Source organism: Callithrix jacchus, chromosome 14 (genome assembly GCF_049354715.1).
Source record: "Callithrix jacchus isolate 240 chromosome 14, calJac240_pri, whole genome shotgun sequence".
NCBI lineage: Eukaryota > Metazoa > Chordata > Mammalia > Primates > Cebidae > Callithrix > Callithrix jacchus.
The window spans coordinates 27,344,966-27,366,865 of NC_133515.1; the positions used below are offsets into that span (position 1 = coordinate 27,344,966).

Genomic DNA, 21,900 nt, shown 5'->3' on the forward strand with positions numbered 1-21,900 from the left:
GAGTTAGTGTTTCATGGACAGAGTTTCTGCTTTCCCCAGAAGGGGAAAAGCATCCTGGAGATGAACGGTGGTGATGGTTGCATATCACTATGAAGGTACCAAAAGCCACGGAATTACACTCGGAAATGGAATGGTTAGGATGCAACTTTTTTTTTTTTTTTTTTGAGATGGAGTCTCGCTCTCTGTTGCCCAGGCTGGAGTACAATGTTAAGATCTCGGCTCACTGCAACCTCTGTCTCCCAGGTTCAAGCGATTCTCCTGCCTCAGCCTTCTGAGTAGCTGGGATTATAGGCGCCTACCAGCACACCCAGCTAATTTTTGTATTTTTAGTAGAGACATTGTTTCACCTTGTTGACCAGGCTGATCTTGAACTCCTGACCACAGGTGATCCACCCACCTTGGCCTCCCAAAGTGCAGGGATTACAGGCAAGAACCCCCGTGCCTGGCCTAGGATGCGAATTTTATATTATCTGTATTTTACCACAATTGAAAAAAAGAAAAAAAAACTCACAATTCCAGTCAGGAGAAAGGCACACTCTTCTACACAGCTCAGAGGAGATGAAGTCAGCATGATATCTTGGAAGACCTATTGGCAGTGTGCGTTAAAATTTGGGTATGCTGACCCTTTCAGTAATTCTTGGATTGAGCCTACCTAAAAATACTCACAGAAGTTCACAAACATACCTATGAATGGTTTTCTTTGAGGCATTGTGCCTCCTACTGAACACTTAAAAATAATCCATCAATAGAGGAATAATTAAGTAGATTAGGGTACAGCTCAGAAAATGAAATATTATGCAGGCATAAAAAGGAGTTAAAGCTATATGTTCTAACTTAGAAAGTATTCATGATAAGGCCAGGCACAGTGGCTCACACCTGTAATCCCAGCACTTTGGAAGGCCGAGGTGGGCAAATCACCTGAGTTCAGGAGTTCAAGACCAGCCTGGGCCACATGGTGAAACCCCATCTCTACAAAAAAATTAAAAATACAAACATTAACCAGAAGCAGTAATGTGCACCTGTAGTCCCAGCCACTCAGGAGGCTGAGGCAGAAGGATCCCCTGGGCCCAGGAGGCAGAGGTTGCAATAAGCCAAGATTGTGCTACTGCACTTTAGCCTGGATGACAGAGTAAGATGCTGTCTCAAAAAAAAAAAAAAGTATTCAAGATTAATTAAGTGGAGAAAAAGTAAGTTGCGTTAGGCATAGTGTAATCCCTTCTTAGTAAAATAATGGTTACGTATTTTATTAGCTTTCTATTGCTACATAAGAGGTCACCAAAACTTAGTGACTTAAAACAGCACCCATTTATTATCTGCAGTTCTGTAGGTCAGAAGTTGGGGTGGACCACAACGCCAAAATCAAGGTGTGGGCCGACCTGGTCTCTTCTCTGAAAGCCGGGGAAGCAGCCACTTCCAATGTCATTCAGGTTGCTGGCAGAATCAGTCCCATGCCGCCATAGGACTGGGGTCACAATTTCCTTGCTGGCTGTCAGCTGGCATCTTGGGGTCTGATGGCTGCCTGCATTTCTTGGTTCCTGGCCCACTCCATCTTCAAATTCAGCAATGGCGCAGCACATTTCAGTCTCTGATTTTCTCTTCTGCTACCTGTTGGGAGAAATTCTGTGGTTTGGGGACACATGTAATTATATTAGACCCAACTGGATCATCTCTGTAACATCAACGCAGACATATAATCTAACCGAATCACAGCAGTGATAGTTCACCATAGTCAGAAATCCTGGGGATTGGAGGGCATCATCTCTGGGGGGGCATGGTGCCTGATGCACATATAAATGGTGTACACATATGTAATCTATAGGATAAAATATGCACAGGAAAAAGCCAGGAAGATAATACAGAAAAAGTCACCAGAGGCTCTCCTTGAATTTAGAATTGCAGGGGACTTGCCTTTCTCAGCCACCCACTTTCATATGTGAATTTCTTACAATGACTGCAGTAGATGGTTATTAGTGTTTCCTTCAGTATCTACACCCTTCCTTCTATGTCAGTGCCAGGACTTTGTGTTGAGGGCAGTGTCCCTCCCTCCTGATTAACTAACACCAGACATCTCTGCCATCTACAGAGATGCCATCTCTGTCCTCTACAGGACTAACTCTGTAGGCGGCAGAGATGTCTGGTGTTAATCGGTGTGTCCTTTTGCCCTGGCACAGTGATTGGTTTGGGAATGGGTAAATAACTTCATCTGAGCCAAAGAAGACATTTACTGTTGCTTCAGAAAAGAGAGGCTTCCTGCCAGGCGCGGTGGCTCACACTTGTAATCCCAGTACTTTGGGAAGCCAAGGTAGGTGGATCACCTGAGGTCAGGGGCTTGAGATCAGCCTGGCCAACATGGTGAAACTCCGTCTCTAATAAAAATGCAAAAAATAAGCCAGGCATGATGGCACGTGCCTGTAATCTCAGCTACTCAGCAGGCTGAGGCAGGAGAATCGCTTGAACCCGGGAGGCAGAGTTTGCGGTGAGCCAAGATTTCTACGCCATTGCACTCCAGCCTGGGCAATGGAGCAAGACTAGCACTAGGGCTACCAGAGAAGCCCCACTGTCTACTTGGACAATGTAGATGAAACTGTGACATCTGGAACAGCTATAGCCTTTTCACTGCAATAGGGGAAGACCTGGAGGCTCCAGACAGCCGAGGCAGAGCACAGGGAGAAGCCACATATTGGTGACATGATTTGCACCCATGGATAAAATTTGCCAGCAACTACTTCATCGACTTCCAGGTTTTTCTATTACATGAACCAAAAATCCCGCCCCCGCTTTTCTCCTCCAGACAGAGTCTCACTATATTGCCCAGGCTGACCTCGATCTCCTGGGCTCACGCGAAAACTCCCTTTCTTACAGGTCAGTTTGCATCCAGTTCTCTCTTCTTTGTAACATAAAAATGCCTGATACACTTATTTTTGCAATCAGAATTTAACTAATTAACACAAAAACAATAAATACATTCCCCAAAGGTCATACCTTCTCTTACCAGCTTTAAGAAAGCCTGCAAGTTATTTTTAGTTCTTCCTTTGTCCTCAGATATTTCTGGCTTTTGAATAAAATATGAAAGTGCTGCATTGATGAAGCTTTTACTGTCCTGAATGGGGTTAACAGATCAGGACTACTTGAATTCGGAAAATATTTTTGAGCCGCCACTGTGGACAAAGCCCTATCAAGGGCGTTGGGTGAGAGCCCAAGATATCATTAGATGCAAGTTCTGCCCCAGGGTTCAATGAGAAACAACCTGCCTTCATGAACAGCATCCAGTAGGAGGAAAGCTCCCTGACACCAAACACGTTATCCGGTTTACTGCTGTATCTCCGGTGCCTAGATTAGTACCTGGCATGTTGCCAAGTATATATTTTTATAATTGAATAAAAATAATAGAAATGAATAAATGAATGGAACCATTACTTCTTCCGGTTATACCAGTATGGACTTAAAAAATGGAGTCAATGTGCCAGAGTCAAACAACTTGAACTTCAAAAGGGTGCCCTTGAAGTTGTTAGTGGAACAGCTCTTTGTTCTCTCTTTTCCTGGAACCCAAGCTCTACTTGAAGGAGCAGGGCTGGGCTGGGCTGGGCTGGGCTGGGCTGGTAGATGACAAATGCCATAAGAAGCTCAGCTCCTGGGCTGGGCATGCTGGCTCACACTTGTAATCCCAGCACTTTGGGAAGCCGAAGTGGCAGATCACCTGAGGTCAGGAGTTTGAGACCAGCCTGGTCAACATGGCAAAGCCCCTGGACAAAGAAAATGTGGCACATATACACCATGGAATACTACGCAGCCACAAAAAATGATGAGATCATGTCCTTGGTAGGGACTTGGATGAATCTGGAAGCCATCATTCTCAGCAAACTGACACAAGAACAGAAAACCAAACACTGCATGTTCTCACTCATAGGCAGGTGTTGAACAATGAGGAGAGGAGCATCACACACTGGGGTCAGTTGAGACAGCAGGGGGTGGGGAGGGTGGGGAGGGATAACGTGGGGAGAAATGCTGGATATAGATGAAGGGGGAATGGAGGCAGCAAACCACCTGATTATGTATGCACTTATGCAAAAACTCTGCATGATCTGCACATGTACCCCAGAACCTAAAGTACAAAAAAAAAAAAAAAACATGGCAAAGCCCCATCTCTACTAAAAAACACAAAAATTAGCCAGGCGCTGTGGTGCTCACTTTAATCCCAGCTACTTGGGAGGCTGAGGCAGGAGAATCACTTGAACCTGGAAGGCAGGGGTTGCAGTGAGCTGAGATCGCACCATTGTACTCAGCCTGGCCAACAAGAGTGAAACTCCATCTCAAAACCCTTCCTCTCTTCTGATAACTGGGTTTTTGTCAGAGAGTGGAATTGGTCAGTCTGACTCCCTCGTCCCTCAGGAAGCAGGTTCTCCCAAGAGGCTCCCAGACCCCCATGCTCCTGCCCAGCAGGCTACTATGTGGCAGGAGGAAACTGGCCGGAACCAAATGTGTGTGCACCCAGGAGGGGGCACAGGAAAGGCTCAAGTTGTCGTCTCCAGGCCAAATGGACACCCAAGCCAAAGTCTGGCAATGTTAAGAGCTGTCACAAAGGACAGATAGGACAATGGCAAGAGGACAGGGATTGGGTTCTATGTTGGGGGAAACTGGGAGACCTCCTTGGAGGATGTGAAATTTAACCTGCGCAAAAAGGATGCAAAGTACAAACTACTTTCCTTCCTTCCCTCCCTCCCGCTTTTCTTTTTTCCTTCTTTCTTTCTGCCTGCCTTTCCTTCCTCCTGCCTTTGATTGAGGTGATTTGGGCTGCACATAACATAATATCCAAGTAGAAATTGTATAAACAGGACAACAAGGGCTCTGGTTAAATCAGCATCTTGCTGTGTCAGGGCTCTGAGCTCCTTCTCAGTCTTCTGCTGTCTCCCACTTCTTGGGGCAGGATGGCTGCCATGGTTTCGACATCTCAGCCTTGCATAGGAATGTCCAAAAGGAGAAAGAGGCATTTCTTCTCATCTGTCTGCTTTAACCAAGATGAAAACATTCCCCGGAAGTATCCCCCAACCACATGGCCCCCAACCAACTTGCGTCAGTTCTGGTTGACCAGAACCCAAACACATGATTACCCGAAGTAATTACTGCCAAAGAGAGATGGCTCACCCTGATCATGGTGTGTCCCCAGGGCAAGGGCACCGAATCAGCTCTCTGAACCAGAACAAAACTTGGGTTCCATTAACAAGGAAGAAAGAGGGAATGGCAGTTGGTTGGTTAGGCACATTGTATTCCCAGCACCACGCTGGGTCCTGAATCAGCCATGGGCAGACAAGTACATTTCCTTCCTGCAGGTAGTGTCCAGTTAAGGACGGAGGGAAAGGACATTCCTGGCAGGGAGGATGAGCAGATGAGCTTTCATCAGGGCCCTGAGGGAAGGGACATCTGACAGATGGTGAAAGAGGACAGTCCTGACGCAGAAGCCAAATGTCACCCACCTTGGACACTTACTCAGGGAATATTCTGCTCTGAGATTCAACACCCAGATCTTCCCCAAGGCCTCCGCTGTGATCACACTTTCTGGTCATAGAATATCCAAGTAGAAATTGTATAAACAGGACAATAAAGGCTCAGGATTGGTTAAATCAGTATCTCGGCCATGTCAGGGCTCTGACTATTCTGGGTACTTCCTATAAGTGGAATCACACAATATTTGTCCTTTTGTGACTGGATTGTTTCACTGAACTTCATGTTTTCAAGATTCATCCATGTTGTAGCATGTGTCCGAATTTCTTTCCTTTTTTTTCTTCCCCCCCGCCCCCGTGCCCGAGACGGAATCTTGCTCAGTCTCCCAGGCTGGAATGCAATGGCGCAATCTCAACTCAAAGCAATCTGCAAAGGCTCTATTTCAAATAAGTTCACAGTCACAAACACCAGGGGTTAGGACATCAACATATCTTTTAGGGGACACAATTCAGCCCACAACAGCAACGTAAAGAAACGAAGATTTGGCCGGGCACGGTGGCTCAAGCCTGTAATCCCAGCACTTTGGGAGGCCGAGGCGGGTGGATCACGAGGTCAAGAGATCGAGACCATCCTGGTCAACAAGGTGAAACCCCGTCTCTACTAAAAATACAAAAAATTAGCTGGGCATGGTGGCGCATGCCTGTAATCCCAGCTGCTCAGGAGGCTGAGGCAGGAGAATTGCCTGAACCCAGGAGGCGGAGGTTGCAGTGAGCCGAGATAGCACCATTGCACTCCAGCCTGGGCAACAAGAGCGAAACTCCGTCTCAAAAAAAAAAAAAAGAAACGGAGATTCGAGGAAGGTCAATGCCAACATGGCTGTCCTTGATAGAATCCAGCTGACCCTGGGGAGACAGAGGGAGCAGACAGATGAATGGGCAAACAAATGTGGTGTACACACACAAAGAAATATTACTGAGACTTAAGGGAAGGAAATTCATCCAGGCATGGTGGCTCATGCCTATAATCCTAGCACTTTGGGAGGCCCGAGGCTGGTGGGTCACAAGGTCAGGAGTTTGAGACCAGTCTGGCCCACATGGTGAAATACTGTCTCTACTAAAAATACAAAAATTAGCAGGGATGGTGGCACATGCCTATAATCCCAGCTGCTCGGGAGGCTGAGGCAGGAGACTCACTTGAACCCAGGAGGCAGAGGTTGAGTTGTTTCTACCTTTTGGCTATTATGAATAATGCTGCTATAAAAATTGACACACAGGCCAGGCGTGGTGGCTTACGCCTGTAATCCCAGCACTTTGGGAGGTGGAGGGGGGCAGATCAGTTGAGGTTGGGAGTTAGAGACTAGCCTGACCAACATGGAGAAACCCCATCTCTACTAAAAATACAAAAACTTAGCCAGGTGTGGTGGCGCATGCCTGTAATCCCACTTGGGAGGCTGAGGCAGGAGAATCGCTTGAACCCAGGAGGCAAAGGTTGCTGTGAGCCAAGATAGCGCCACTGCACTCCAGCCTGGGCATCAAGAGTGAAATTCCATCTCAAAAAAAAGAAAGAAAGAAAACTGACATACAAATATCTGTTCCAGTCCCTGTTTTCCATTCTCTTGGATACATATGTAGGAGTAGAATTGTTGGGTCTGAAGGTAATTCAATATTCAAACTTCTCAGAAACTGTTTTGTAGAAATTATTTTCCACAGGGCTTTCCACAGTGACTGCACCATTTTACATTCTCAGCAGCAAAGCACCTAGGGTTCCAATTTCTCCACATCCTCTCAACACATATTATTGTGTGCTTTTTCATAATAGCTGTCCCAGGCAGTGTGAGTTATGGTTTTGATTTGCTCCAGGCTATTTTGCATTAAGTGGTCAAGGACCTTCTTGGCAATGCACCATTAACTTGACTTTGACTCTTCACCCCACAACCAGCTGACTTGGCTCTCATCTCACGATGTGAAAATCCAGTTGGCTTAGCCAAGCATGCAGGTGAACTCGTTTGGGGTCTGGTGTCTACCTCTGGTCCAATTGGCTCTGGCCAAGGGGATGAAGGGAGGTAGTCCCTGAGGCTTCCCTTTCCAGGGATGTGGTGAGTGGCTTTCTAGACAGGATTACTGGGGCAGGCAAGGGCAGACTTGTGTAGTGTAGACCCATGGACACAATGCTGGGTGGGACACATGTTTTCTGTAGTTTGATGACCAGGAACTGGCCATCAGAAATGAGTTTGTCCATACACCAAGAGGGAAGGCATCTCCCATAAACTTGAGTTAATCAAGTTCTCCATCCCTAGAATAGCTATCAGAGTGTTCTTCTTTCTTTCTTTTCTTTCTCTCTCTTTCTTTCTTCTTTATTTCTTTCTTTCTTTTTTTTTCTTTCTTTTCTTTCTTTCTTTCTCTCTTTCTTGATGGAATTTTGCTCTTATTGCCCAGGCTGGAGTGCAATGGCACCATCTTGGCTCACTGCAACCTCCGCCTCCCAGGTTCAAGCGATTCTCCTGCCTCAGCCTCCGGAGTAGCTGAGATTACAGGTATATGCCACCATACCTGGCTAATTTTTTTTTTTTTTTTTATCAGTAGAGACAGGGTTTCTCTATGTTGATCAGGCTGGTCTTGAGCTCCTGACCTCAGGTGATCCACCTACCTTGGTCTCCCAAAGTGCTGGGATTACAGGTGTGAGCAACCGTGGCCTGCCCAGAATGTTTATTCGTTTCCAGTGAGAAGCAGGTGGGCCAGGAGGAGAGTCGTCAGTAGAGGCAGATCTGTGCAGGTTCCCCCACAGTCCTGCCTCACAGGAAGCTCAATTTTAATCAGAGACTGTGGTGAGGGTGGCATCAGAGCAAGGAGTGCCAGGGGACTGCCCATCCTAGGGACCAGGAGCCAGGACACCCTCAGCTCAGTCAACAGCTGGCTTTTTGTGTCTCCTTTATTGGTGCTCTTGGATGGCAGCTCTCGACAGTCAGATACCAACCCCTCTTTGAGATTCTGATAAAATCCATGGACTCACTAAAACCCCACATAAGCACCTGGTTTTGCATTCAGTGTTATGGCTTTTAGACAATGCTATGTGTCCACCAACATTTCCCTTTCCTCCTGGGCATGCAGGCACATCGCATTTCCCAACCTTCCCTGGGGTTAGTGAGGGCATGAGATTGAACTGAGAGGGGAGAAATGATGGACACCACTCCCAGACCTGATCACTAAAACCTTCCCCACTGTCTTCCACTCTTTCTCTCTTCTCCCTGTCAGCCAGATGCAGAGGACCCAGGGGAGGACTCTAAGCCCTCCCAGCAAGCAGAGGGATGAGTCCAAGCACCTGAATTACAGTATGGACCCTAGGCTCCCACCCAGAGCCAACCTGTGCTGCACTGTGACCGAGTAAGAAGGAAAGTTGTGGACCAGGCACGGTGGTTCACATCCATTATCTCAGCACTTTGGGAGGCTGAGACAGGCAGATCACCTGAGGTCAGGAGTTCAAGACCAACCTGGCCAATATGGTGAAACCCTGTCTCTACTAAAAAAAAAAATACAAAAATTAGCCAGGCAGGATAGTGGCACCTGTAATCCCAGCTACTCAAGAGGCTGAGGCAGGAGAATCGCTTGAACCTGGAAGGCAGAAGTTGTAGAGAACCAAGATGGCACCACTGCACTCCAGCCTGGGCGACAGAGTGAGACTCCAACTAAAAAAAAAAAAAAAAAAAGAAGGAAACATGTGGCCAGGCACAGTGGCTTATGTTTGTAATCCCAGCACTTTGGGAAGCTGAGGCGGGTGTATTGCCTTAGCTCAGGAGTTCGAGACCAGCCTGGGCAATATGTCTCTACCAAAAATATCATAGAAAAAAGATTAGCTAGGTGTGGTAGCATGCACTTGTGAGCTCAGCTACTCTGGAGACTGAGATGGGAGGATCGCTTGAGCCTGGGAGGTGGAGGTTGCAGTGAGCCAAGATAATGCCACTGCACTCCAGCCTGGGTGCCAGAGTAAGACCCCATCTCAAGAAACAAAAAAAAACAAAACCAAAAAAAGATGCATGAAGCCCTTAGACTGGAGGGCTCTTCATTATGGTAGCGAGACCACCTTGACCAGTATGCCCCTAAAGGCAGGCAGCCACATATACCTACTCTCTTGGCAGCCTGTCCTAATTGTATTCAAACCAGGTCCCGCTGGCTCATTTGTTTAACACATGCTAAATAACAAACATGCACCAGTTCCACCTTCCTGAGGTTCTATGAAGGTCGCTGGGTTCCTACTCTTCGGTTACATATTTTCACAGTCTTGGTGAACTCCCATGATGGCAGCTGTATTTGTTGTACTGATAAGGGCTTGAAACCAACAGAAGCTACATAAATCCTTGGGTCACCATGAGGGTGTCATTAGCCATCTTGTGTCCATTTCTTTTTTTCCTTTTTTTCAACGTTTTTTTAAAATTTTGGTACAGGATCTCTGTTACCCAGTCCAGAGTGCAGCGGCACAATCACAGCTCACTACAGCTGCGATCTGCTGGGTTCCAGCAATCCTCCTGCTTCAGCCTCCTGAGTAGCTGGGACCAGAGGCATGCACCACCACACCTGTATAATGTTTAAATTTTGTTGTAATGATGGAGTCTCACTATATTGGCCAGGATGGTCTCAAATTCCTGGGCTCAAGGAGTCCTCCTCCCTCAGTCTCCCAAAGTGCTAGGATTACAGGAGTGAGCCACCACACCCAGCCCCAACTCTTTTTATCACGGCAGTAATTCCTGCCCTGTCCACCCCAAGAGCACTGTAGTGCTTCCTGAGTTTAGAGGCCTGTGAGCTTTCACTAGGGAGAGGGCTCCCGCAGAGATAGATAAATTGATCACAATGGTCAAGGTGGTGGCAATGAGCTAATGCTCTCCTTCTTCCACATGAGATATCCTCTGCCCCCTCAGCCTGTGAGCTTTTTCTCCAGTGCACTCTGCAGTGGGGGTCCTGCCTGAGAGCCCCTGCAGCTGCAGACGACAGTTTCTTTCTGCTGAACCATCGCAGCTATGCCCCAGCCCCTACGCTGAAGGGGCTCCCCAGAGGCCATGGGCAGCAGCTACCCAATAGGGCTGTCTGCGAGCTGCTCCAGGGCCACAGAAATCTTGTCTCAGACTCTCGGGGTGTTTTTCTGTTCCATGTAAATACTCTCCTGACTAATGCCAACCATGTGTCCATAGAATCAGTTTTTTTCAGGGGAAAAGGTAAGGAAGATGTGGGAGCGTCCTGGGTCTGCCCTTCCAGGGCTTGCCCTGGGTTAAGAGCCAGGCAGGAAGCTCTTGAGAACATTGCTCAAGAGTGGCGGTGGGGGGGGGGGGCGCGGGCTGGGAGGCCCAGGAAGGGGTGGGATGGGATCACCCTGTCTGCCCCCAGCCAGATGCCCCCCACCCTCCTCAGCTTCCCTCCCATGGCCTGGAGAGGTGGGACCAGGTGTGGATGCTTGAAAGATCCCTGGTTGGAGGAAGCCGCAAGTCCAGGCACATGGGAATCTGGGCAGGGGGCAAAGAAAGCAGGAAGGGGACATCAGCCAGGACAGGTGGTAAGGCAGGCAGGAGTGTCCCTGCTGGGAAGAGGTGGGATCAAGCACCTGGAGGGCTCTCCAGGACAAAGGCAAACACTGCCATTGAGGTGACTGCCATTCCCATAGCACCCCCACGCCCCGCCCAGCTATAAGAGGCCATGCCCCAAGCAGGGTACCAGGCTGCAGAGGTGCCATGGGTGAGTTACACCTGCTGCAGTGGCTGCTGCTGCTGCTGCCTACACTCTGTGGCTCGGGCACTGGTGAGTCTCCCTCAGCCTCCCTCTCCTAGTCAGCTCCACCACTCACTGAGCACTGCTCTGTGCCAGGCATCATCCCAAGTGTGTCTTCATTTTAAAGACAAACCAGCTGGGGCTCGGAGAGAGTTCAGAGCTTATCCAAGGTCACACAGCTTGTGGGTCCTGGAGCAGGTGGAACCCAGAGCTGTCTGCCTCCCACATGTTTAATGGCCTCTCACTCCCAGCTAAACTGGGTTTAGAGGTTGGGTGAAATCAGGAGGCCAGGTGTGTAACCTAGATCCTGACTAAGGTTGCTCTGGCCCTGAACCACAGATGCCGGGACCACCTCATCCGTGGCCTGTGCCCAGGGCCCTGAGTTCTGGTGCCAAAGCCTAGAGCAAGCATTGCAATGTAGAGCCCTAGGGCATTGCCTACAGAAAGTCTGGGGACATGTGGGAGCCGTGAGTACCACCAAGGATGCACAGCAACTGTGGGTCTGAGATGAAGGGTGCCGGGTGGGCTCTGGATGGGCAGGAGGGGAGTGAAGCCCCCACTGGGGATGGAAGAGATGGAATGGAGTGAGATGAAATGAGATAGGATGAAATGGAATGGGATGGATTCAATGGGATAGGATGACAGAATAGATGGAGTCGGATGAATGAGATGGGATGGGATGGAATGGGATGGAATGGGATGGAATGGGATGGGATGGGATGGGATGGGATGGGATGGGATGGGATGGGATGGGATGGGATGGGATGGGGTGGACAGAATGGAGTGGATAAGATGGGACAAGATGGGCTGGTGGGCAGCTGTTTATGCCTTAGAGTGCTCTGTTGGCCTCTGCCGGAGCGAACCTCCCGACTGGAGCTGGGAGCATGCCCTCCACTCATGTGTCCTCCGCCGTGGGGCCCCCTCCCTCCCCAGGATGACCTATGCCAAGAGTGTGAGGACATCATCCACATCCTTACCAAGATGGCCAAGGAGGCCATTTTCCAGGTAATGAGGCACAGATCCTGGATGAAGGCTGGGACCCAAGAGATGAGGGACAAAGCAGGGAAGGGGTGAGCCCCCTAAAGGGGCCATTTCCAGGCTGAGTGGGAGGCCTGGGTGTACCTGGGAACTCCCAGCTCCTCCTAGCTGGGAGCAAGTCTTGGCCATGAGCTCAACAGCACAGCCAGAGATGGTCTTTCCTGAGGGGAAGGGGCCCTACCTGTGCCCAACTACATACCTCCTTGACACTCTAGAACTCCAGTGCCCTGAGGGACTAGGGGTTGGTCTCCCCTGATGGGGCCCTATGTCCAGGGACTTGGGCAGGGCAGACCTCAAAGATGCCCAGCTGACGGCCCCTCCAACCTTTCAGGACAGGATGCGGAAGTTCCTGGAGCAGGAGTGCAGCACCCTCCCCTTGAAGCTGCTCATGCCCCAGTGCAACCAAGTGCTCGACGACTACTTCCCCCTGGTCATCGACTACTTCCAGAAGCAGATTGTGAGGGCTGCAAGCTCGCCTTTCTCCTGCCTCCCCACGCAGGCCCCTGTGCCCACCATGGGAATTACACACACGTCACCCCAACCGTCTCCGAACGCACACACACATACACAGCACCCCCACCGGACACACACACAGACACACATACAGCACACACACACACAGCACCCCAGCCAGACACACACACACACAACACCCCCACCAGACACACACACACACACACACACACACACAGCAACTCCAGCGGGCACACACACACACGGACACACACACAACACACACATAGCACCCCAGCCAGACACACACACACACACACACACAGAGCACCCCCACCAGACAGCCAGACACACATACAGCACCCCCACCGGACACACACAGAGCACCCCAGCTGGCCACACACACAGACACACACACACCCTGCCACAAAGGGCCCAGGAAACTAAGTGCCCTTCAGCCATGCACCCAACCATAGCCCCAGGTTAAGGTACATATGGTGAGCCTGCGTGCTTGCACATCCTCACACCCTCACTCACACACATGCTTACACACGTATTCATTCTCACACATATGCTCATGCTCATTCACACACAGTCCCAGCCACCTGCCCTAAAGTCCCCACACAGCCCCGTCTCTGCCTTTTGTCCCCACATAGAGCTCTAAACCACAGCACCCCCACTAGGCCTGCTTCCTCCCATTCCAGTGGTCCTGGTCCCTGAGCCTTTGGGCCAGCCTGAACAGGGGTGGGCTTCCCTCCCAGACCCTAACACTCTCCCTCTGTGCTGTGCCCCAGAACTCAAAGGGCATCTGTATGCACCTGGGCCTGTGCAAATCCTGGCAGCCAGAGCCAGAGCAGGAGCCAGGGATGTCAGACCCTTTGCCCAACCCTCTACTGGACAAGCTGGTCCTCCCTGTGCTGCCGGGGGCCCTCCAGCCGAGGCCTGGGCCTTACACACAGGTGAGGGAGGCCCCCACAGCCAGTTGAGTGGGGATCCAGAGGTCTAGGGCCACCTCTGAAGCCCATGGCACTGGGCCCTGGGAGAGGCAGGGCTGGGAAGGGGATGGGAAGTTCCAGGCAGGGCCTAAGGGAGGAGGGAGAGAAAGGGAGGAAAAGGGAGGGGAGGAGAGCCTGGAGGACTCTTCTCCCAGCACCCAGCCTGGCCTCCACCCAATTCTCTCCCCAGGATCTCTCTGAGCAGCAATTCCCCATCCCTCTCCCTTACTGCTGGCTCTGCAGGATTCTGATCAAGCGGGTCCAAGGCATGATTCCCAAGGTGAGGCATCCAGGGCAGCCCAGAGCCCAGGAGGGTTCCCTGCAGCGCCCCCTCCCAATTCACACCCCCTTCAGGGCCCAGCTGGCTGCCAGAAGTTAAGAGGGGAGAGAGCCGCTTGTGCATTTCCCCCACCCAGGGGACCCAGGCCTGGTAGGTGTCAGGCCTACAGTTCATGCAACAAACATTAAGCCCCCACTGCATGGAGGTGCCACTCCAGGTGCCAAAGTGCGAAAACGGACAAGATGCAGCCTTGTCTTCCAGCAGCTCACCAACTGATGGAGAAGCATCCCCAGAGGTCTCTGTAGAAAAGTTGCTTTGATTTTTCAAGAAGAATTTCCACAGATAGATTCCCCATCCCTGCCTCAGTCCTACTTGGAGTCTTCCAGACCTGTAGTGGCTGTTGCCCAGTGGCCCCACCAGCCGGGCTACCTTGCCCCACAATGGGGCCCAAATGAGGAAAGGCCCTGCCCCCTCAGCCTTCCCCAGATAGGGTGGCATGAGCCACGGGTGGCTCACAGCAGCAGGTGAGGTTCCTGATTTCCCAGAGCTTGTGCTGTGGTGGGGGAGTTTTCAGAATGCGGAGGATTCAAGCAGGATGAGGGATGGCCAGTGTGGGGATGATGCTGGCATGTCAGGAAGAGTCTCTGAGGGGTGACAATCAAGCTGAAACCTAGAGGATGACCTAGAGGCCCTATTAGGCAGAGGGCCTCCCGAAGGAGCAAGCTGGGCAAGGCTAAGGAACGGAGACTGGTGCAGTGGCGCAGGAGGCAGGCACGGCCAGGCCAGGGAGACCTTTCCAAGCCACGTTAAGCAACATCAAGGCCAAGCACAGTGGTTCACATCTGTAATCCCAGCACTTTAGAAGGTTGAGGCAGGTGGATCACTTGAACCCAGGAGTTCAAGACCAGCCTGGACAACATGGTGAAACCCTGTCTTTACTAAAAATACAAAAATCAGCCAGGCAAGGTGGCTCACGTCTATAATCCCAACACTTTGGGAGGCGGAGGCAGGCGGACCACCTGAGGTCAGGAGTTCGAGACCAACCTGACATGGAGAAACCCCATCTCTACTAAAAATACAAAATTAGCTCAACGTGATGACTCATGCTTATAATCCCAGCTACTCTGGAGGTCAAGGCAGGAGAATCGCTTGAACCTGGGAGGTGGAGGTTGCAGTGAGCCGAGATCGCACCATTGCACTCCAGCCTGGGCAACAACAGCGAAATTCCGTCTCAAAAAAAAAATTAATAAAAAATACAAAAATTAGCTGGGTGTGGTAACACATGCCTGTCCCAGCTACTCAGGGGGCTGAGGCAGGAGAATCACTTGAACCTGGGAGGTTGCAGTGAGCCGAGATTGAGCCACTGCACTCCAGCCTGGGTGATAGAGCAGGACAAAGGAAGGAAAGAAGGAAAGCAGGAAGGGAGGGAGGGAGGAAAGGAAGGAAGATCACTGCAGAGATCACAGTAAGAGGCGATGTGACAGGAACAGAGCTGAAGGCTGGCCTGGGGACGAGTTTGGGAGGTGGGCTTACTACACTTGGGCATGGATGGGCCTGGAGCATGAGGACCAGGGGGAACTCCACAGTGACTTTTACAGACCAGCCAGAGCAATCAGCCTTCTGTAATGCCAGCAGCTGAGATGGAGAGACTCAAGAAGAAACAGGTTTGAGCAGAAAAACAGAGAGCTCCCTCCTGGCCATGCTGAGTTTGAGATGCCTGTGGGAAGCGCAGGAGAGGAGAGTCAGGCAGGCAGCTGAATCGCAAGCCTTGGGGGAAGGTCAGGTCCAGCGGATCAGTTTGAGAGTCACTAGCTGTGAGCCAGAGCCTTTGGAGCCAGGCATAGGTCCGAAGATGGCTCCTACATTCAGTCACTCTGGGCCAGTCCCCTGCATCCCCTGGACTCTTCAACCCCCAGTGTCATTTGTTTACAGCCTTGCCCTCCCTTCTAGAAGAGAATGAGGGAATGCGTAGGAAGTGCCTAGCTGAGTGCTGGGCAGAGTGGAAGCTGCCAAGTGAAGGCGCCATGCTGGCCTCTCTCCGCCCCCGCCCCCAGGGTGTGCTAGCTGTGGCAGTGGCCCAGGTGTGCCGCGTGGTACCCCTGGTGGCGGGAGGCATCTGCCAGTGCCTGGCAGAGCGCTACACCGTCATCCTGCTTGACACGCTGCTGGGCCGCATGCTGCCCCAGCTGGTGTGCGGCCTCGTCCTCCGGTGCTCCCTGAATGACAGCGCTGCCCCAGGTGAGCCCACCGCCTGATCCTTAGCCCAATGCCCACTCTCCTCCTCCTCCTCCCCTGCCCCTGCATGACCCTCTCCCTATGTGGTCCCACTGCAATGCACCAAGGAGGACAGAAACTGAACACCTCTGTAGGGTGGTCTTGCCTGCTTCCCCCTAACTCTTGCCTCTCTAGGGTTGCCGACAGGAGAATGGCTGCCACAAGACTTCGAGTGCCGGCTCTGCATGTCCATGACCACCCAGGCTGGGAACAGCAGCGAGCAGGCCATGCCACAGGCAATGCTCCAGACCTGCCTCGGCTCCTGGCTGGACAGGGAAAAGGTACGGGGCAGGCACACGGGGACTTGTGGTCAGGGCCTGTTCAAGGTGGAAGGCTGAGCCCAAGAAGGACTTTGCAGCCAGAGACACATAGGATGGGCCGGACTGGAGCACAGACAGGCAGACAGGATGTGGGGCAGACAACGGTAGGACTGTAACTTAGGGCAGAGTCTGCTAAGTGTCAGGAGTCGCTTCTGGACAAAGGGCTATGGGCTCCAGAAGACTAGCAGGCCCCCTTCACAGGCTGAGTAAGCGACAGGCAGCCTTCAGAGGCCCAGTTATCTACCAGGAGATGAATAATGCCAGGGTCAGCTGGAGCCAGGAAAGCGACTGGCCTTCTCTCCAGAGTCCTGATCTCATTATGCCCCTGCCCTCCTCAAGATATGACTCACTCAGGACAAACCCATCCGCAAAAGGAGAGGGCTGGGCTTGAAGGTCCTAGGGCCCCTGCCAATACCCAATGACAGGAAATTCCCTTCTTTTTTTTTTGAGAAGGCATTTCGCTCTTGTCCCCCAGGCTGGAGTATAATGGCATGATCTTGGTTCACTGCAGCCTCTGCCTCCTGGGTTCTCTTGCCTCAGCCTCTCAGCGATTCTCTTGCCTCAGCCTCTTGAGTAGCTGGGATTACAGGCATGCGCCACCCCGCCTGGCTAATTTTTGTATTTTTAGTAGCGAGAAGGTTTGACCATGTTGGTCAGACTGGTCTCGAACTCCTAACCTCAGGTGATCAGCTCGCCTCAGCCTCCCAAAGAGCTGGAATTAGAAGTGTGAGCCACCACACCCAGCCAGGAACTTCCCTTCTTAAATGGAGATGCTGTCCTGAGGCAAGCCAGCTGATGCTCTTCCCAAGGAGGTGGCTGTCCGCACAGTACTCCCTGCTCAGCAACTCCCAAGCCTCCCCACTGCCCATCACATCTAGTCTCAAGGACCAGATGAATATTAAGGTTCCTCCTAGAACTGAAATGGAGGTAGAGGGAAGGGTAGTGGCTGAGATTCCATCTCTCTGCCTGAGTTCTGTTTTTGTTTTTGTTTTTGTTTTTGAGGCAGAGTCTTGTTCTGTCACCAGGCTGGAGTGCAATGGCACAATCTTGGCTCACTGCAACCCCCACCTCCCAGGTTCAAGTGATTCTCCTGCCTCAGCCTCCAGACTAGCCAGGATTACAGGCATGCACCATCACGCCCGGCTAATTTTTGTATTTTTAGTAGAGACGGGGTTTCACCATGTTGGTCAGGCTGGTCTCGAACTTTTGACCTCGTGATCTGCCCACCTCAGCCTCCCAAAGTGCTGGGGTTACAGGCGTGGGCCACCTGGCCCAGCCTCTGCCTTAGTTTGAAGACCCTCTGTCTCCAGTGTCGCTTGCTTTTCTGATGGAAGCCCTCCATTTCAGCTGGCTCCGGTTTGTTAAGGGTTTTAACTGCAGCCAGAGCTGTTCAGTGAGGGCTGATGGAAGAGTCAGGAGGGAGCCCTAGAGTGACCCAGAGAAGTGGAGAGGCCAGGACCACATAATAGGGATGTCCTGCAAAGGGCCCGGATCGCCTCCACTGCTGTGTCTCTCCTTCTTCAGTGCAACCAATTTGTGGAGCAGCACACACCCCAGCTGCTGACCCTGGCATCCAGGGGCTGGGATGCCCACACCACCTGCCAGGTACACCCACCCTCCTGGTTGGTCCTAGGACTTCCCTCAGCTTCCAGAGACCCCGACTGCTGGGTCTGTGATCCTCAGAGGCCCCACTCTCCTGGGTCCAAGGTAGCCCCACGTGCACGGGCCAGGGTATGGGAGGCACCCCTCACTGTTTCCATGTAGAAAAGTTACTATAGCATAAAAAGGGGGTTGGAAAGGGAGGGACGGCCCGAGGAGTGTGGCTGGATGTCCATTATGGGATGGGCTGTGTTCCCTGGCCAGTGTGTGCTGGTGGGGTAGGGTACAAAGTGGGTGTTCTGGAGTGAACACCTCACCTCCTCAGGCTCTAAGCCCTAATGCCTGTGGCTCAGGGAGTGGCCCAAGGGGTCTGCGGAGTCACACAGGGAGCACCCGCTAGGTGGCAGGTGGAGTGAGTGCTGTTCTTTCCCAGAGGAGCTGGGCGTGGGAAGCTGAGGGGGCCAAGGTCTCAGCCCTGACACTGTCCCTGTGACAGGCCCTAGGGGTGTGTGGGACCCTGTCCAGTCCTCTCCAGTGTATCCACAGCCCCGACCTCTGATGAGAACTCAGCTGTCCAGGTGAGTCCAGGCTCCCAGCTGTGGGGAGGGAAGGGGGCCTGACCATCAGGGCATGGGGGTGGGCCTGTCTGCTCGACAAGCAGGAAGAGGCGGCCACTCCTGCCGGCTGCTCCGTCCTCCCTCTCACCACACAGCTGGAGGCTCCTGAGGGCTTCTGGCCCAACATCAGGAAAATGCCCTCTCCAGGACCCCAGTCGCTGAGCACCCAACCCCAGCTCCCCAGCCCCTGTCCCAGGCCTCCCCATCAGAGCTTGCCCCCAGGACTCACTGACCCCCATGGTTCAATATATTCTGGCCAAGGCCAAGCTTTTCTGGGGCTCAGAGGAAATCAGACTTTGCTACGCAAAGCTGTCTCCCCTCAGATGCCAGGAAGGCCCAGATCACCTAACTCCACCCTCTTGAGACACATTCTCTCCCTACTGCTGGGTTCTAAGTCGGAGGAGAATCTTAGGATGGAGGGGGCCCAGATGTAGCCTCTGTGAGCAGGTGCCTGGGAGCTGGGAAATGACCCTGAGAGGGCAGGACACAGCAACCAGGGCTCAAGATGAACTTGAGAGCAAGCTTGGTCCACTTTACAATTCTGCTTAAAGCCAGCTCCTAACATGGTGGTCACTTATTCATTTGTTCCCTCACTTTGAAAAACATAAGGCCAGGGCTGGGCGCGGTAGCTCACGCCTATAATCCCAGCACTTTGGGAAACCAAGGCAAGCAGATCACCTAAAGTCCGGAGTTCGAGACCAGCCTAATCAACATGGAGAAACCCCATCTCTACTAAAAATGCAAAATTAGCGGTGCATGATGGCGCACGCCTGTAATCTCAGCTGCTTGGGAGGCTGGAGAATAGCTTGAACCCAGGAGGCAGAGGTTGCAGTGAGCCAAGATCTCGCCACTGTACTCCAGCCTGGGCAACAAGAGCAAAACTCCATCTTTTTTTGAAGCCTAGGCCTCCCTAGTGGCTCATGCCTGTAATCCCAGCCCTTTAGGAGGCCAAGGTGGGTGAATCATGAGGTCGGAGTTTGAGACCAGCCTGACCAACATGGAGAAACACTGTCTTTATTAAAAATACAAAATTAGCGGGGCATGGTGGCACATGCCTATAATCCCAGCTACTAGGGAAGCTGAGGCAAAGAAAAAAAAAAATTAGTGTCTGTAGCCAGACCACAACCTAGGGGCCAGGGCTATGGCTGCAGATGGAAGGCTGGGAGCTCTGCCCTCCTGGAGCTCACAGCCAAGTCCACTTCTTCCATCTGAGGCGGGAGAGCCAGCCCTGCTCCTGAAACCTTGAATCACGAGCCCCTGTGGGAGGCAGTGGGGAGGGGAGGTCCTCTCCAACTCAGACCTGTCTGTCCCACAGGGACGTTTAATGTCTCCTTGCCCCACTGATGACAGCTGGGGTCCCGGGGGTAGGGAGTCACCCAGAACCAGGGCAGTCACCTTTCCCCAGCTCCCAGGGGTCCCAGCCTTCCCTGCTGAAACAGCAAGACCAGTGGGTTGGCAAGGGAGGCCTGGGCTTCAAACTGAACTCTGCTATCACCTGGCTGTGGGTCCCCAGGCAGGACACACACAACCCCTCTCACACCCTTATCCTCCTCAGCTGCAAAGGAGGAGCCTAGTGAGAGGGGCTCTGGGACCATGGTGACAAGGCTCTTCCCGCTGCTTCCTGGCCAGCTGCCACACTGAAAAAAAGCCTCAGCTCCCACATCATCCTCCCCATTGCTCTTCCTCTGGAGTCACTTCCACTGGTGAACCACGGGCCCCCAGCCCTGTGTCAGCCTTGTCTGTTTCAGCTCAACCACAGCCAGACGCCAGAGCCACTTCTGTCGTCTCTGGTGCGAGGCGCGGTGAGGGCAGCATCTGGAGGAGCTCTGCAGTCTCCACGCCTACCATGGCCTCCCAGGGCTGGGCTCAGGAGAAGCCAGCCACCGCTCCACAGGAAACACTGCCCCGCCACCCGCCTCACACCCACCCCCATGCACGCAAAGGCTGGTTTTTACAGTTATTTGCCATTCTAAATTCAGAAGAATAAAAAATGGGAACATACAGAACTCTACAAGATAGACATCAGAAATCCTTCGGTTGAGCTTTTTCAAAAAATCAGGAACTCCCTGGCGTGGTCCAGGGTGGACACGGCACACTCTAGCATGATGGATGGCGACCGGGCAAGCTTCTTCCCTCAAGATGCTCTGTTGCTTGAGAGCTGTCCCTTTGTTAAGATATAAAAAGGGGGGTTCTTTTTGTCTTTCTGTAAGGTGGACTTCCAGCTTTTGATTGAAAGTCCAAGGGCAATTCTGTTTCTGCTATGATTTATCTGCTTGAAGCCCAGCTGGGCTTGTGCATGCTAAGAACCCATTCCTGTGTAATGCAAACCTGCACCAATGCTAATAAAGTCCTATTCTCTTGTACGAAAAAGAAAAAGACACCGTCCTTTAAAGTGCTGCAGTATGGCCAGGCACCGGGGCTCACGCCTGGAATCCCAGTACTTTGGGAGGCCAAGGCAAGAGGATCACTTGAGGTCAGGAATTTGAGACCAGCCTGGACAACATGGTGAAACCCTGTCTCTGCTAAAAACACAAAAAATTAGCCAACCATGGTTGTGCATGCCTGTAATCCCAGCTACTCAGAAGGCTGAGGTCGGAGAATTGCTTGAGCCCAGGAGGGAGGTTGCAGTGAACCGAGATCACACCACTGCACTCCAGCCTGGGCAACAGAGCAAGACTTTATCTCAGTAAATAATTAAATAAATAAATAAATAAGAAGTTCTGAAATCACACCACTGCACTCCAGCCTGGGCAATAGAGCAAAACTCTATCTCAGTGAATGAATGAATGAAGTGCCGGCCAGGCACAGTGGCTCATGCCTGTAATCCTAGCACTTTGGGAGGCCAAGGCAGGGGGATCACAAGGTCAGCAGTTCAAGACCAGCCTGGCCCATCTCTACTAAAAATACAAAAATTAGCCAGGAATAGTGGTAGGTGACTGTAGTCCCAGCTACTTGGGAGGCTTAGGCAAGAGAATCACTTGAACCTGGGAGGGGTGGAGGTTGCAGTGAGCCAAGATCGTGCTACTGCACTCCAGCCTGGGTGACACAGCAAGACTCTTCCTTAAAAAAAAAAAAAAGAAGTGCTGCAGTAGCTGTGGCCTCACCCTGAAGTCAGCGGGCCACAGCCCACCTCAC

General features: G+C 51.9%; 1 protein-coding gene across 5 annotated transcripts; it reads left to right on the plus strand.

Annotated features, from left to right (window-relative positions):
- Positions 1–11,072: 11,072 nt before the first annotated feature.
- On the plus strand, positions 11,073–21,141 carry SFTPB (surfactant protein B). 5 transcript variants are annotated; one of them, XM_035272042.3, is made up of 11 exons: positions 11,137–11,219; positions 11,529–11,656; positions 12,123–12,194; positions 12,559–12,684; positions 13,475–13,639; positions 13,866–13,955; positions 16,010–16,193; positions 16,365–16,510; positions 18,074–18,256; positions 18,645–18,726; positions 20,321–21,141. In XM_035272042.3, exons 1-10 carry the CDS (start codon positions 11,153–11,155, stop codon positions 18,705–18,707), a joined length of 1,224 nt encoding a protein of 407 aa, XP_035127933.3. In that variant the 5' UTR covers positions 11,137–11,152; the 3' UTR covers positions 18,708–18,726; positions 20,321–21,141. The 5 variants fall into 5 exon arrangements, with proteins under 5 accessions (XP_035127934.3, XP_078204545.1, XP_035127933.3 ...); XM_008980396.5 differs by having other exon boundaries at positions 18,074–18,154; XM_035272043.3 differs by lacking the exon at positions 11,529–11,656 and having other exon boundaries at positions 11,073–11,219.
- Positions 21,142–21,900: the final 759 nt, after the last annotated feature.

Bases quoted from the DNA above. Each gene is read 5' to 3' on its own strand.
- SFTPB (XM_035272042.3), top strand. From the start codon at position 11,153: ATGGGTGAGTTACACCTGCTGCAGTGGCTGCTGCTGCTGCTGCCTACA. The intron at 11,657-12,122 runs GTGAGTACCACC...CTCCCTCCCCAG, and splicing joins TCTGGGGACATGTGGGAGCC to GATGACCTATGCCAAGAGTG. The intron at 18,257-18,644 runs GTAGCCCCACGT...TCCCTGTGACAG, and splicing joins CCCACTCTCCTGGGTCCAAG to GCCCTAGGGGTGTGTGGGAC.